Below are 15,388 nucleotides of genomic sequence, written 5' to 3'. Positions count from 1 at the left end.
GCCAGCTTGAGCGCTGGCTCATCTGGCTTGAGCAAAGCTCACCAGCTTGGACCCAAGGTCGCTGGCTCAAGCAAGGGGTTACTCGGTCTGCTGAAGGCCCACGGTCAAGGCACATATGAGAAAGCAATCAATGAACAACTAAGGTGTCGCAACAAAAAACTGATGATTGATGCTTCTCATCTTTCTCCATTTATCTCTATCTATCCCTCTCTCTGACTCTGTCTCTGTCTGTGTTAAAAAAAAAAAAAAAAGAAAAAATCTAATTAGGTAAACATTAATAAATAATCTTAAAAAAAAAGACACAGGGTGGCTGAATGTATAAAAAAAAGACCCTTACATATGTTGCATGTTGTTTACAAGAGTCTCACTTCCGATCGAAAGGCACACACAGACTGAAAGTAAAGGGATGGAAAAAGATATTTCCTAAAAATAGAAACAAACAAAAAATCTGGGTTAGCAATACTTAGCCCAAACAAAATAGACTTTAAACAAAGGTTATAACAAGAGACAAAGAAGGACCCAGAAATTCCATTTCTGGATATTTATCTGAAGAAACTCAAAACACTAAATTAAAAAGATATATGCATCCATATGTTCATTGTAGTATTATTTACAGTAGCCAAGATATGGCAGCAACCTGAGTGACCATCTATAAAGAAGAAGTGGTACATTTATACAACAGAGTATGTCACAGCCATAAAATAAAAGAATGAAATCTTGCAATCTGCAACAACACAGATGAACCTAGAGACAGAGAAAGACAAACGCCATATGATTTCACTTATATGTGGAATCTAAAAAACAAATAAATGAACAAGCAGAATAGAAACAGTCTCACAGATACAGAGAATATTTTGACAGTTGCCAGATGAGAGAAGAGTTGGGGGACGGGTGAAAAAGGTGAAGGGGTTAAGAAGTACAAATTGGTGGTTACAGAATAGTCATGGGCATGTAAAGTACAGCCTAGGGACTATAGCCAATAATATTGTAATAACTATGTATGTTGTCAGATGAGTACTAGTTTTATCGGGGTGATCACTTAGTAAGTTATATAAATGTCTAATCACTGGGTTGTACACCTGAAACTAATATACTATTATATGTCAACTATAATTGAAAAATAAAACAATAGTCTGACCTGTGGTGGTGCAGTGGGATCAAGCGTCGACCTGGAACACTGAGGTTGCTGGTTCAAAACCCTGGGCTTGCCCGGTCAAGGCACATATGGGAGTTGATGCTTCCTGCTCCTCCCCCCTTTCTCTCTTTCTCTCTCTCTCTTTCTCTCTCTCCTCTGAAATGAATAATAAATAAAAATAATTTTTAAAAAAAGAAAAATAAAAAAATAGCTAAAAAAAAAAAAAAAAGAGAGAGAGAGAGATAGAGAGAGAAAGAGGCCTGACCTGTGGTGGCACAGTGGATCAAGCGTCAACCTGGAATGCTGAGGTTGCTAGTTTGAAACCATGGGCTTGCCTGGTCAAGGCACATATGGGAGTTGATGCTTCCTGCTCCTCCCCCCTTTCTCTCTTTCTCTCTCTCTCTTTCTCTCTCTCCTCTGAAATGAATAATAAATAAAAATAATTTTTAAAAAAAGAAAAATAAAAAAATAGCTAAAAAAAAAAAAAAAGAGAGAGAGAGAGATAGAGAGAGAAAGAGGCCTGACCTGTGGTGGCACAGTGGATCAAGCGTCAACCTGGAATGCTGAGGTTGCTAGTTTGAAACCATGGGCTTGCCTGGTCAAGGCACATATGGGAGTTGATGCTTCCTGCTCCTCCCCCCTTCTCTCTCTCTCTCTAAAATGAATGAATAAATAAAATCTTTAAAAGAGAGAGAGAGAGAGAGAGTACCCAGAGGAAATTCCTGGCATTCCCCAAACATCCCATGCTCTAGCACACTCTTGGCATGCCCTTCCTGCCTTTGTCTGTTCGGCAGATTTATCCTTTACCATCAACCTCTAGCCAGCCGTTCCCTCTTTATAGAATTTACCACACTGTGTGTGTGTATGAAATACTTGTTTACTTACCAGCCTCCCATGTGAACTGAGGCTCTAGGCAGGGTCCACATGTTCTTTGAATCTCTCCCGGTGTCTAATTCAGGATTTGGCACGTAGTAGGTGTTCAATCAGTATCTGTTTAATGATAAATGAATGGACTCAGATGGACAGCAGCAAGCTGGTCACCGTCTACTACAAGAGCCTGTATCTTTTTGGTGGCCCTGGCTCTGCTTCAGACGGTCAGCTTGCAGTAAGAAAGAGGGGAATCGCTGGGGGTTTTCCCCTTAATTTTTCCTCTGTCATCCTCAGCTTGCTTCCGTCACTCAGGGTGTTGACATGGAGAGGAATGTGGGGAAAGGAGTGGGAAAAGTCCTCTTTGAACTAGTCTTGTAGCTGGCTTGGTGCGTTCTGGGTCTGGAAGATGTTTGTAACTGTTCCTGTGCACCATCAAAGCATCATGGGGTGCTTTGAGAGGCTGTGCTGGGCTGTTTTCCCTTAGTAAAGACATCTCTATTACGAATGGTCACTCTGCTTCTTACTTCTGGGGTCCTTTTACCCCACTAGGAGGCCCTACTCAACAGGACCCAGGGTAGGCCAATGCAGGCTCCATTTCTCTCACTTAGTCCACATCTGGCCTACAGAAAACATTCCCTGACAAATTCTGGGAGAGCGGGCCAACCTCAACATAGCAGCAATCCCCCGGGTTTGCCATCAAAGCTGTTGGCATGCTTGTCTCTCGTGGCTAGATTTCCCAGACAGGAGGTAGATCCCGTCACAATGCTCCCCAACTGCAGTGGGGACCAACTTGGCACCTTAAACCTCTTGTGGAAGTCCCTCCCCGTAATCACTCAATCTTCCCCAAAAAGCATGGGCACTTGCAGCCAAAAATATCTCCACATAAATTCTCTATTCTTTTCTCTCAACTTTAAAACAGATTTTAAGCTATCAGAAAATATATGTGTGTGATATTTTAGCACCTCCCCTTGAAATTCCACATGTATAATTTTAAGAAGAAAATCAGTCAGTTCAGGCAGCTTCTTGACATGGGGCAGAGGAATTATCTATAAACAATGACCCAGGCTGGGGTACAGAATCCATACTACAGCCCTGGTAGAGATATAAAGCATGTGCCCAGAGACGGAACTTAGCACAGAAAGGAAGAAGCCCACTCCACCCCGAGGGAACCAGGGTTGGCTTTCTTTCAACCAATCTGTTACCCCTCATTTCAATCCAAAATCTTTTTCTTTTAAATATTTTATTTATTGATTTTAGAGAGAGAGAGAGAGAAAGGGTGGGGGAGAGCAGGAAGCACCAGTTCATAGTAGTTGCTTCTCGTTATGTACCTAGGCAAGCCCAGGGTTTTGAACCACTGCGCCACCACAGGTCAGGCTCAACCCGAAATCCTGTGAGGCCTTCTCCTCACTCTGGTTCATCAGACAGGTTTGAACACGGCCAGGCTCTAATTGTGTCTGGAGTAAGTCTTTCCCCATAGGACTCTTGGGCCCCAAGCAATTCAAGTGACGTGTATGAACACCTGTTTGTCCCAAATGTTTCTGGGACTTTGTAGGACATTTAAAGGCTGATGTATTCTCAGAGCCTAGAGAAACTTTGAGGGGAACTTTACCCACTTTCAAACATCAGCTAACTCACTCCACTTTCTGCTCTGGCCCAGACAAAATACCCCATTGTGCCACTTTATTATGTTTTAATTCAATTTCTAAGTTGCTGTAAATATGTTGTATTATAATCCAATACTAGTACACAACAGATGTTCAATAAATGTTTGATGGGTGAATGAATAAATGAATAAGGGAACGAATGAACGAATCCCTGTTTACAAAGATCAAAGATTACTCTTTAGTTTTAACCTTCATTGGTGTGTCTTAGTAGTCCCAAACCTCTTTTTACTCCTCGGGGTCTTAAAACATATTGTGTAGTTTGCTGATGGGTTTTATGTCAATAACGTTTGTAACTCTGATGCTGACTTGATTCATTCATTCCCTGGATGTTTATTTATTAACACCATGTGTCAGGCTCTGTGCTAAACACTAGGAATAAGTCAGACATCAGCTCCTAGCCTCATGAAGCTTAAATTTTAGAGGGGAGAGGCCCTGGCCAGTAGCGCACTGTATAGCGTGTAGTCCCAAAGTGCCAAGGTCACCAGCTCAATCCTGAGGGTGCTGGCTTGAGACCAGTCAGGACATATATGAGAAGCAGTCAATGACACAACTAAGTGGAACAATGAGTTGATGTTTTTCTCTGTCTCTCTCTCTCAAAAAAACAAAACAGCCCTGGCCGGTTGGCTCAGTGGTAGAGCATTGGCCTGGCGTGCAGGAGTCCCGGGTTCGATTCCCAGCCAGGACATACAGGAGAGGCGCCCATCTGCTTCTCCACCCTTGCCCCTCTCCTTCCTCTCTGTCTCTCTCTTCCCCTCCTGCAGCCAAGGCTCCATTGGAGCAAAGTTGGCCCGGGTGCTGAGGATGGCTCCATGGCCTCTGCCTTAGGCGCTAGAGTGCCTCTGGTTGCAACAGAGCGAGGCCCCAGATGGGCAGAGCATTGCCCCCTGGTGGCCGTGCCGGGTGGATCCCGGTCGGGCACATGCGAGAGTCTGACTGCCTCCCCGTTTCCAACTTCAGAAAAATTAAAAAAAAAAAATTAGTGGGGAGAAAAATGAAAGGTAAACAAACAAAAAGTATAAAGTACTGTGAAAGAAACCTAGTACCATGATAAAAAGTGATAGGGTATTACTTTAGATAGCAAATCAGGGAAGACCTAGCTGAGGAAGTATCATTTAAGATGAGACTGAAAAGGGGGTTGAGGGTTGGGGAAGACACTACTAGCTAAGCCAAGAGCTGGGGGGGGGGGGGGGGAGTGGTCTAGGTAGAGGGCAAAGTATGTGCAAAGGCCCTGAGGCAGAAAAGAGGTGGGTGTGTGTAATTTCAGGTTCTCATTTCTCTCCATCCCATATATTGTTGTAGGGAATGTTACACAGTATCTGTTGCATGAGTATTTCCCTGGGATGGATTCTTGGCATCTTTTTACCTGTCCAGATCTGGGATGTTTCTTCTTCCCTTTCTAAATTGTTTGCCTTTCAGAATCAGTGTCCTCTCTTCCTCCCCCTCCCCTTTTTTTGTGACAGAGACAGAGCGACAGAGAGGGACAGATAGGAAGGGAGAGAGAACTTTAGTTGTCCATTGATTGCTTTCTCATATGTGCTTTGACCAGGGAGGGAGGGGCGGCTACAGTCAACCGAGTGACCCCTTGCTCAAGCCAGCGACCTTGGGCTTAAGCTAGTAGTGAGCCCTGCTCAAACCAGATGAGCCCCTGCTCAAAATGGTGAGCCTTGCTTAAAGCAGATGAGCCCGTGCTCAAGCCGGAACCTGAGTCCTCTGCATCCCAGTCCCGAAGCTCTATCCGTTGTGCTACCGCCTGGTCAGGCTCTTCCTCCCTTTAATCCCCATTTATGTTATCTTTTTTTCAAAGTAACTATGAGGAACTTTTTTTTTTTTTTTTTTTTTTTCATTTTTCTGAAGCTGGAAACAGGGAGAGACAGACAGACTCCCGCATGCGCCCGACCGGGATCCACCCGGCACGCCCACCATGGGGCGATGCTTTGCCCACCAGGGGGCGATGCTCTGCCCCTCCAGGGCGTCACCATGTTCCGACCAGAGCCACTCTAGCGCCTGAGGCAGAGGCCACAGAGCCATCCCCAGCACCAGGGCCATCTTTGCTCGAATGGAGCCTTGGCTGCGGGAGGGGAAGAGAGAGACAGAGAGGAAAGTGCGGCGGAGGGGTGGAGAAGCAAATGGGCGCTTCTCCTGTGTGCCCTGGCCGGGAATCGAACCCGGGTCCTCCGCACGCTAGGCCGACGCTCTACCGCTAAGCCAACCGGCCAGGGTGAGGAACTTTTTTTGTTGTTACAGGAGAAAAGATCCACTATAATTCTTATGAAAGAGTTGTTTTCCGCTATGAATTGCCTGTTTTCCTCCAGTATCCAGTCATCTATCTATTTCCTCCCTTAGCACTTACTGAGAACATGTTTTGTACCAAACCTTACGTTGGGTGCTAAAAATGCGCTTTTATGCGGGGGGGGGGTGGGGTGGGGTGAGGAGGGGGTCTAAAAAAATGTGTTCCTGCAGCGCACTAGAGTATTTGCTGAAACACAGATTCCTGGGTTCCACCCCTGACTCTCGAAACTGAGCGTCTGCATTTTCAGAAGTTCCCCAGTTTGCGGGGTGGGGGGGCTTTTTAAAAAAATTCCAACTAAAAACTTAGAACATCCGAGTAGAAGGTAAATGGAATTTACAACTCTTAAGACAGTGCATTGATAATTTATGCATAAAACGGGAATAACGCCAGGGTCACAAAGGGAAGAAAGAATCCTCCAGGAAGTCAGGTTTGCCTAGAAAATTAGACAAACTGCATGCAGTTCTCCGGCCGGATGTAAGACATTCAGGCAAAGAGAAGACCATTGCGAAGACATGTAGACGAAAACAGTGCTGTGTGTTCAGACGGCACTAACTAGCTGTGGCTGTTGTGTTACCTGAAGCTGCTTGGAGCTGCGCGTCTGAGGGTGAGAAAACCCTAAACTTGGGCGACCCGGGAGCTCGATCTGCTCTTCACGCAGTTCCCTGTAGTACTTGAATTTGTGGGCGGGGCAGTGCGCAGGCGCACCTGGAACCAGGTGACCACTCACATGCGCAGTGTGTAATTCCGAAGCCAAAAGTGGGACGATTGAGGGCAAGTTTTTTTCTGTCATCAAAACTCCCCTTGCTTGAATCTAGCAAACCTAGATGTCCCGACTCTGGCCAAGAAATCTTACTTTTCTTAATCTGGCCCCCCCCCTTCCTTCTGGGCCATTCCAGTAAATCGACTGCCAGTACTCAACATGGCGAGAGACCCGGCGCCGTCTGCCTATAGGCGCACTAGTCGGAGGGGCGGGACCCTCCGAAAGGGCGGGAGTTTGGGGGGGCGGGCCTGGGGCCCAGCCGGGTGGGTCTCCGCCCCCGGTCAGGCCTGAGCCGCGGCTTCGGCTGCTCCCGCGCGGAGGAACAGGCTGGGGATCCGCGGGTGCCGAGCGTGGTGAGGATGGGCCTCAAGGGCAGGTGGGAGGCGCCCCGATTAACGGTCTGAGGCTCCGAAACCGGCCGGGTTAAGGTGTCTTCGGGAGTCACGGCGGGGCGGCGGCCTCCGGTTCCCCGGGAGGACCCCGGGGCCCACAGAGAGTTTGAGACCTGTCCTAGGGCTCCCGGCCCCTTGCCCCCGCGTCCTGCCGCTGCCACCATGCTGGGCTCCCGGCCGCGCCGGAAGGGATCTTCCTGATCCGCCGTCCAGCAGCGGACGAGCCCCGGGTTGTCGACCGAAGCCGCTGCGCTCTCCAGCCCGTCTCGCTCCCGGCTCCCAGAATTTTGTGGCTCCCTCTGCGCTTGGCGCTTTGCACGCGATTTATCCGGGAGCGCCGGCCCACCCGCCGCCCCACTCTGGAACTCTCACTCTTCGCGACCCGACTCAAATAGCACTTCCTCCGACACCTTTCCCAGGCTTTCAGCGGGCGCAGTTGGCCTCGCTGCTCGGTGTTTGCACTCCCTGCACGGGAGTTACCTTTCCTGCCCTCTTTTGCACCTGTGCGCTTGTTGGGGCTTTATGCTTTGCCGTTTTCATCTCTATATCCCAGGGTCTAGCACATGTTGATGATAATAATGACCAGTATTTACTGAATAGCCACTTGTTGCATGACCTGGAAAGGTCCGTTTCATCTTAGCAATTCCATAAGGTGGATTCTATAGCTTCACATTTTATGCAAGAAGTTGAGGTACTTATAGGTCAATTTGCCTACAACTAATAAGTGAGCGGAGCTGGGAAACCGTGTCTGGGTTGTCTGCCCCAGGAGCATGTGATAATTTCATAGAGTGCCTTTCGGTTTGGTCAATTTCTGTAGAATTGGTCATTAGCCCCGGAATTATGGAGGTCAGGACTACCACGCACATTTTATTGAGAAGGTTTAGAAAGCAGAAGTGATGTTCCTAAATATATAGGGAGAGAGTTCGTGACAAAACCAAGGCTAGAACTTGCTGTTCTTTCTTCAACCACTCTTTCTTTGCTCCTTTTCCATCAGAGCTCTGCAGACCTCCTCATTTCACACCCTTTAGGAAGTGTCCCCCACAGACCTGTGATTTCATATTTCATGATTTAGGAGGCAACTTAAGTAATGGAGAGGGCATAGAGTTTGGAAGTAGATTGAGGTTTAGTCTTTGACGTGGACCAGTTATATCCCTTCCATTCTTAAGATTTATTTGATTTTATAGAAAGGAAGGGAGAGAGAGAAACACTGATATGTTGTTCCACTTATTGTGCATTCATAATAATGGTTCCTTACCACTGATTCTTTTTTTTTTTTTAATATTTTATTTATTGATTTTTTAGAGAGAGAGGAGTGAGAGAGAGAGAGAGAGAGAGAGAGAGAAGGGGGGAGGATCAGGAAGCATCAACTCCCATATGTGCCTTGACCAGACAAGCCCAGGGTTTTGAACCGGCAACCTCAGTGTTTCCAGGTTGACGCTTTATCCTCTGTGCCACCACAGGTCAGGCCACCACTGATTCTTGTATGTTCCTTGTATGGAACCCACAGCCTTGGTGTACCCAGACTGGACAACACTGGAACCAACTGAGCTACCCGGCCAGGGCCCCTTCCATTTTTTTGAACTGCAATTTTCTTGTCTGTAAAGTAAGGACAATAATCTCATCTCAAAGGGGTTTTTTGTTTTTTTTAATGAAGTTTGCAAATAATTGTGACAGTAAAGTGCTTTACAAACTACATGATTGGGGGTTTGTTTATTTTTTACCTTTTTGGAGGTTTTAGTACTGTCAGCATTTTGCAAGATCATTGGCGATATGGAATGTTACCTAATGTCCTAAATTCATTCAGGTGCTGTTTTAGGAGCTGGGAATACAGCAGTGAATACAACAGTGTTCTTGCACTTGGGAAGTTTATATTCTGATAGGTGCATTACATATAATAATCAGGCTGGGACAGCCAAGGCATGGTAAAGTAAACAGAAATTTGTGCAAAGGGTGTGTAAAGAATGGTGGTGTTTCTCGAGGGGTGGTTAGGGAACAACTTACTGAGGAGGCGGAAAGGGAGGGGATCCGGAAGATAACTGGAGGAGGAGGTCCTGAGAGGGTGGGGCTTGGTGTGTTCCCAGCATTACAGCGAGGAGGGCTGCACGGCTGTAGGGTGGTGAGCAAAGTGGGAGGAGTAAGACTGGGAGGTAAAGCAATTGGAGGCTGGGATCAAATAGTTAGGATGCTGTTGGCCATTAAATGATCATGGTTTTTACTCAGTAGCATTGGGGGGTTCTGCGTGGCATAATCCGTCACTGTTTTTTGTTTGTTTGTTTTTTATAAGAATTTTAAATTTTATTTATTCATTTTTTTAGAGAGGAGAGAGAAGAGGAGAGAGAGACAGAGAAGTGGGGAGGAGCTGGAAGCATCAACTCCCATATGTGCCTTGATCAGGCAAGCCCAGGGTTTCGAACCGGCGACCTCAGCATTTCCAGGTCGACGCTTTATCCACTGCGCCACCACAGGTCAGGCTCCGTCACTGTTTTAAAAGGATCACTTTGAAGACTGTTGAGAAGCAAGGTTGGAAGCATTGCTACCATCTAGGTAGCTTTTGCAGCAATCCAGATGTATTAGTGATCTATTTTATTTGTACAAGAAATGACCCCAAAATTTAGTAGCCTGAAACAACAATCATTTATTATCTTGTATAAGTTTGGGTTGGAAATCCCAGAGCAGCTTAGCTGAATGTTTCTGGCTTAGGATCTGTCAAGAGATGGCAGTCAAGCTGGTGGCTGATCTGCTCCCAAGATGGTTCCTTACCCTGAGCCTCTTTCACATGGCTGCCTGAGTGTGTTGGGGCACAGCAGAGTGTGTGTGTGTGGGGGGGGGGGGGGGGGTAGTGCCTTTTATGACCTTATCCTGGAAGTCATTTCTACCTTATTCAGCTTCATTAGCTTTATTCCAGTTCACTCTTAAGGGGAGAAAATTAAGCTCCACCTCTTTTTTTTTTTTTTTACAGGAACAGAGAGAGAGTCAGAGAGAGTGATTAATAGGGACAGACAGCCCTGGCCGGTTGGCTCAGTGGTAGAGCGTCGGCCTAGCGTGTAGAAGTCCCAGGTTCAATTCCCGGCCAGGGCACACAGGAGAGGCACCCATCTGCTTCTCCACCCCTCCCCCTCTCCTTCCTCTCTGTCTCTCTTTTCCCCTCCGGCAGCGGAGGCTCCATTGAAGCGAAGATGGCCCGGAGCTGGGGATGGCTCCTTGGCCTCTGCCCCAGGCGCTAGAGTGGCTCTGGTCGCAACAGAGCTACGCCCCGGAGGGGCAGAGCATCGCCCCCTGGTGGGCAGAGCTTCGCCCCTGGTGGGCTTGCTGGGTGGATCCCAGTCGGGCGCATGCGGGAGTCTGTCTGACTGTCTCTCCCCGTTTCCAGCTTCAGAAAAATACAAAAAAAAAAAAAAAAAAAGGACAGACAGACAGGAACGGAGAGAGATGAGAAGCATCAATCATCAGTTTTTCGTTGCACATTGTGACACCTTAGTTGTTCATTGATTGCTTTCTCATATGTGCCTTGACCGCGGGCCTTCAGCAGACTGAGGAACCCCTTTAACCCCTTGCTCGAGCCAGTGACCTTGGGTCCAAGCTGGTGGGCTTTTTTTTTTTTTCTTTTTTTTTTTTTACAGAGACAGAGAGAAAGTCAGAGTGAGGGATAGGCAGGGACAGACAGACAGGAACGGAGAGATGAGAAGCATCAATCATTAGTTTTTCGTTGCGCACTGCGACACCTTAGTTGTTCATTGATTGCTTTCTCATATGTGCCTTGACCGCGGGCCTTCAGCAGACCGAGTAACCCCTTGCTTGAGCCAGCGACCTTGGGTCCAAGCTGGTGAATTTTTGATCAAACTAGATGAGCCCACCCTCAAGCTGGTGACCTCAGGGTCTCGAACCTGGGTCTTCTGCATCCCAGTCCGACGTTCTATATCCACTGTGCCACCGCCTGGTCAGGCTGTGAGCTTTTTTTTTTTGTTTTGCTCAAGCCAGATGAGCCCACGCTTAAGCTGGTGACCTCGGGATCTTGAACCTGAGTCCTTCCGCATCCCAGTCTGATGCTCTATCCACTGCGCCACTGCCTGGTCAGGCTAAGCTCCACCTCTTGAAGAGAAGAGTAGCAAAGAATTTATGGGCATACCTTAAAGCCACCGCAACGGGCAATAGAGTGGCTTGGCTCAGGATGGTGGTGGTAAGGGTCAAAAAGTGACAGGATCTAGTAAAGCCAACCGGATTTGCTGATGGACTGGCTGTAGGGTGCGGGAAAATGGAGGAAGAATGACCGTAAAGCTTTTGGTTTGAGCAGCCAGAAAGATGGAACTGCGATTTATTGACATGAGGCAGATTGGAGGAGCAATTCACTTTTTTTTTTTTCTTTTTTTTCTTTTTTTTCTGAAGCTGGAAACAGGGAGAGACAGTCAGACAGACTCCCGCATGCGCCCGACCGGGATCCACCCGGCACGCCCACCAGGGGGCGATGCTCTGCCCATCCTGGGTGTCGCCATGTTGCGACCAGAGCCACTCTAGCGCCTGAGGCAGAGGCCACAGAGCCATCCCCAGCGCCCGGGCCATCTTTGCTCCAATGGAGCCTTGGCTGCGGGAGGGGAAGAGAGAGACAGAGAGGAAAGCGCGGCGGAGGGGTGGAGAAGCAAATGGGCGCTTCTCCTGTGTGCCCTGGCCGGGAATCGAACTCGGGTCCTCCGCACGCTAGGCCGACGCTCTACTGCTGAGCCAACCGGCCAGGGCTAGGAGCAATTCACTTTTGATACCGTTTCTACATCTTTCAGAGACGTTAAATAGATGTTGAGTTTAGGATATGGAGTGCGACATTCCAGAAGGAAGTGCGGGCTGGAGACGGAACCTAGGAGTCATGGGTGTGAAGGTCTTTTTTTTTTTTTTTTTTGTATTTTTCTGAAGTTGGAAACAGGGAGGCAGTCAGACAGACTCCCACATGCGCCCGACCGGGAGCCACCCGGCACGCCCACCAGGGGGCGATGCTCTGTTGCAACCAGGGCCATTCTAGCACCTGAGGCAGAGGCCATGGAGCCATCCCCAGCGCCAGGGCAAACTTTGCTCCAATGGAGCCTTGGCTGCGGGAGGGGAAGAGAGAGACAGAGAGGAGGAGAGGGGGAGGGGTGGAGAAGCAGATGGGCGCCTCTCCTGTGTGCCCTGGCCGGGAATCGAACCCGGGACTCTTGCACACCAGGCCGACGCTCTACCACTGAGCCAACCGGCAGGGCCTGAAGGTCTATTTTAAGCCCTAAGCTGGATGAGATGACCTAGGAAAAGGAGGTAGAGGGAGAGGAGCTCTGAAGCCTGAGCTTTCGGGCCTCCAAGTTGTAGATGCTAGGAATGAGATGAGAGCCAGCAGAGACTGAAGGGACAGGCCAGAGAGGTCGGAGGGACCAGATAGCGAGAGGCCCCATGTACGGGATTTATATAAGGAGCTGAATGCTAATTTTTTTTCTGAAATGAGAAAAAAATTGTCTCTGCAGACAAATATATACACTTTCTTTGTATATATATACAAATATATACGCTCGAGAAGTAAAACATTTATGCCCTCAAGTGTTTTTCCTTTTTTGCCTTAAGCGGCAGGTTCTGTTTAATAACAGCAGCCTACCTCTTAGTTCTTGCAGCATTTACACCCCTACTCTAAGTTTAGGTGGTGTTGCCTCTACTTTAAACTTTATTTAAATGCTCCCTTTGGAGTATTTCGAATGAGGGGAGACTAAATACATAATTCAGGTCAGTCTTCTGTCCCTACCCACCCTAGGTTCAGAGGTTACTGCCCTTCCCAGTCTGGTTCATAGCAAAAGTAGGAAGTTGGTCTTGTTCATTTCTGTATCACTGGTGGACAGACTGCCTGATACTGAGCTGGAATTCACAAGTGTTTAGGGGATAAATTAACATATAAAAGAAGTGATTCTTTACCCTTTTCCTACAGTAATGATAATATCTCTTCAGTGGTTTACAGTTTACAAAGCACAGTGATATCCATTATCCCATTTGAATGCGATCAGTCTGTTACCCTTTGCCAACTACTGACCTTTTCCTTTTCTGTGGGACATTGAAACCTACCTTCTTTCGGAGCTGTGCTAGTCTATTTTCAGGCTGCTCTGACAGCGGGTTAATAAAAGGGTGCTGAGCTATGGCTTGGGGAAGCTCAGAACTAAACCTCAACTTCAGAAAGATTCCTGATGTAATTTAAAAACATTTTAAAATTGATTTTAGAGAGAGAGGAAGGGAGAGAGAGTGAGAGAAACATCAATTTGTTGTTCCGCTTAGTTACACATTCACTGGTTGACTCCTGCATGTGCCCTGACTGGGGATCGAACCTACAACCTTGACTCATCGGGACGATGCTCTAACCAACCAAGCTGCCTGGCCAGAGCTGATGTAACTTTCTCTGCTCCCTCCCTGTTTTTATTCTTGTTTTATGGTGATTTTTTTGTTTGTTTTAATCATAAAACACCTCAAATCATTTAAAAATAAACTTTCTCTTTTAAAACAATTTTAGATTTACAGAAAACCTTTATAGTTCAGAGACTCCCCATATACTTTATGCCCAGTTTTCCTTATTAGTAGCACCTTGCATTAATATGGTACATTTGCTGCGATTTCAAATAATTTTTGAGGAAAATGAGGCATATACATAAAATGGGGCGTATAAATAAAGTTACTTCATTTCTGTAGGGGTCAGGTTCCTTATTGTAAAGCTAGAGATTTTGACTGACTTCTTAAATAGCTTAAAAATATTTAATTATCTGCTAAGGTAAAATAGTCATATAATTCCATTTCTTGACTGAAGTAGTACTGTCACCTTCTCAAATAATGTTTGCATGTTAATGGCAGCCTTATCCTAAAGGAGTTGAGTATGAGAATTCTGGAAACTGGCATGGCTGCCTGTACAGCTATGAGGTTGAACTACATGAAATTATCATTCTTACAGGTTTTTAAAAATGGGCAAATATTGGCAATTGCATTAGACTCAACCTAGTATCTGGGAGGTGGGGATTCAAAGGAGAGTAAGGGAGCCCGTGGAGCCCATCAGAGCCCCCTTAGAGATCGGGGTCTATCTTAGTATTTTAAAGGCACGGAGGGGTCCTGCAGTAAGGGAACCTATTACTTTGTCAGACTTAATGAGTATTGGCGGAATAAATTTGAGTCTTGCAGACAGTCCTTTCAACTCCACTGTGCGCTTCGGTCCCTAGACCAAGAGGAGGTCCAAGAGGGACGGCAATGATTCGAGACCCTGCTGGGAGTGGACAGCCTCCGGCTGCCTAGGGGCCTGTGGCTTCCTGTCTGGTGCCTCCATGGAGACGGGCGGCCCTGGACCGACCAGTATGGAGCCCCAGTCCCTGCAACTGGTGCTAGAGGAGCAGGTGCTGGCGCTGCAGCGGCAGATGGCAGAGAGCCGGGCAGCTTCCTGGAGGAAGCTGCAGAACTCCCAGGAGGCCCAGCAGAGGCAGGCAGTCCTTGTGAGGAAGCTGCAGGCCAAGGTGAGGCTGCCCTTCCAGGGGCGGGAGAAGGGGAGCACCCCGCCTGGAGCGGGCTGCTGGGGTGGGGCGGGCTGCAGGGCGCAGACTGTGTGCTGGGAACGTCCCAAACGGCCTCCCTTCGTTCCCTTTGGTGCTCACGATAACTCCGTGAGATACCTATTATCTCTCTTTTAATGAAGGTGTCACATGGGGCCCTGGCTGGTTGGCTCAGTGGTAGAGTGTCGGCCTGGCGTGCAGAGGTCCCAGGTTCGATTCCCGGCCAGGGCACACAGGAGAAGCGCCCATCTGCTTCTCCACCCCTCCCCCTCTCCTTCCTCTGTGTCTCTCTTCCCCTCCCACAGCCGAGGCTCCACTGGAGCAAAGATGGCCCGGGCGCTGGGGATGGCTCCTTGGCCACTGCCCCAGGTGCTAGAGTGGCTCTGGTCGCAACAGAGCGACGCCCCGGAGGGGCAGAGCATCGCCCCCTGGTGGGCGTGCTGGGTGGATCCCGGTCGGGTGCATGCGGGAGTCTGTCTGACTGTCTCTTCCCGTTTCCAGCTTCAGAAAAATACAAAAAAAAAAAAAAAAAAAAAGAAGGTGTCACATGGGTCAAATCAGCTGGCCAAGTTTGCTCCGCTAGTCAAGAGCTAGGACCTACTGTAGGTTTTCTGGCTCCAAAGCCCAGGATCTTACCTCTAATACAAGAGATGTAGAGAAAGTATTATTTAGATGCCCACAGAGACACTGAAATGTTGTGGTCTTACCTCCTAATCACCACCCAGTCCCCTGGTCACAGCAGGTTTGCCCAGAA

The 15,388-nt window shown here is 47.9% G+C and overlaps 1 protein-coding gene and 1 long non-coding RNA gene across 4 annotated transcripts in view; one reads left to right on the top strand and one right to left on the bottom strand.

The window, feature by feature from the left end:
- Positions 1-1,460: 1,460 nt before the first annotated feature.
- LOC136405343 (uncharacterized) lies at positions 1,461-6,628 on the bottom strand. Its single transcript, XR_010751503.1, has 3 exons — positions 6,534-6,628; positions 2,021-2,125; positions 1,461-1,552 (listed from the first exon to the last, which is right to left on the bottom strand). It is a non-coding gene; the product is annotated as an uncharacterized lncRNA (long non-coding RNA).
- A 341-nt stretch (positions 6,629-6,969) lies between these two features.
- CEP250 (centrosomal protein 250) overlaps positions 6,970-15,388 on the top strand; it is a 45,002-nt gene continuing 36,583 nt past the window's right edge. Inside the window, exons 1-4 of one of the 3 annotated variants that reach the window (XM_066383989.1) lie at positions 6,980-7,072; positions 8,619-8,714; positions 9,429-9,576; positions 14,311-14,598. In XM_066383989.1, the coding sequence (XP_066240086.1) occupies positions 14,413-14,598 (186 nt within the window). In that variant the 5' untranslated portion in view covers positions 6,980-7,072; positions 8,619-8,714; positions 9,429-9,576; positions 14,311-14,412. Of the gene's footprint in view, positions 7,073-8,571; positions 8,715-9,426; positions 9,577-14,310; positions 14,599-15,388 lie in introns of all 3 variants that reach the window. The other 2 variants (XM_066383990.1, XM_066383991.1) reach the window with 2 other exon arrangements.

The sequence above is a fragment of the Saccopteryx leptura genome, chromosome 5, assembly GCF_036850995.1.
Source record: "Saccopteryx leptura isolate mSacLep1 chromosome 5, mSacLep1_pri_phased_curated, whole genome shotgun sequence".
NCBI lineage: Eukaryota > Metazoa > Chordata > Mammalia > Chiroptera > Emballonuridae > Saccopteryx > Saccopteryx leptura.
The sequence above is the reverse complement of the archived record's forward strand: the minus strand, read 5'-3'. Positions and strand labels throughout refer to the sequence as shown.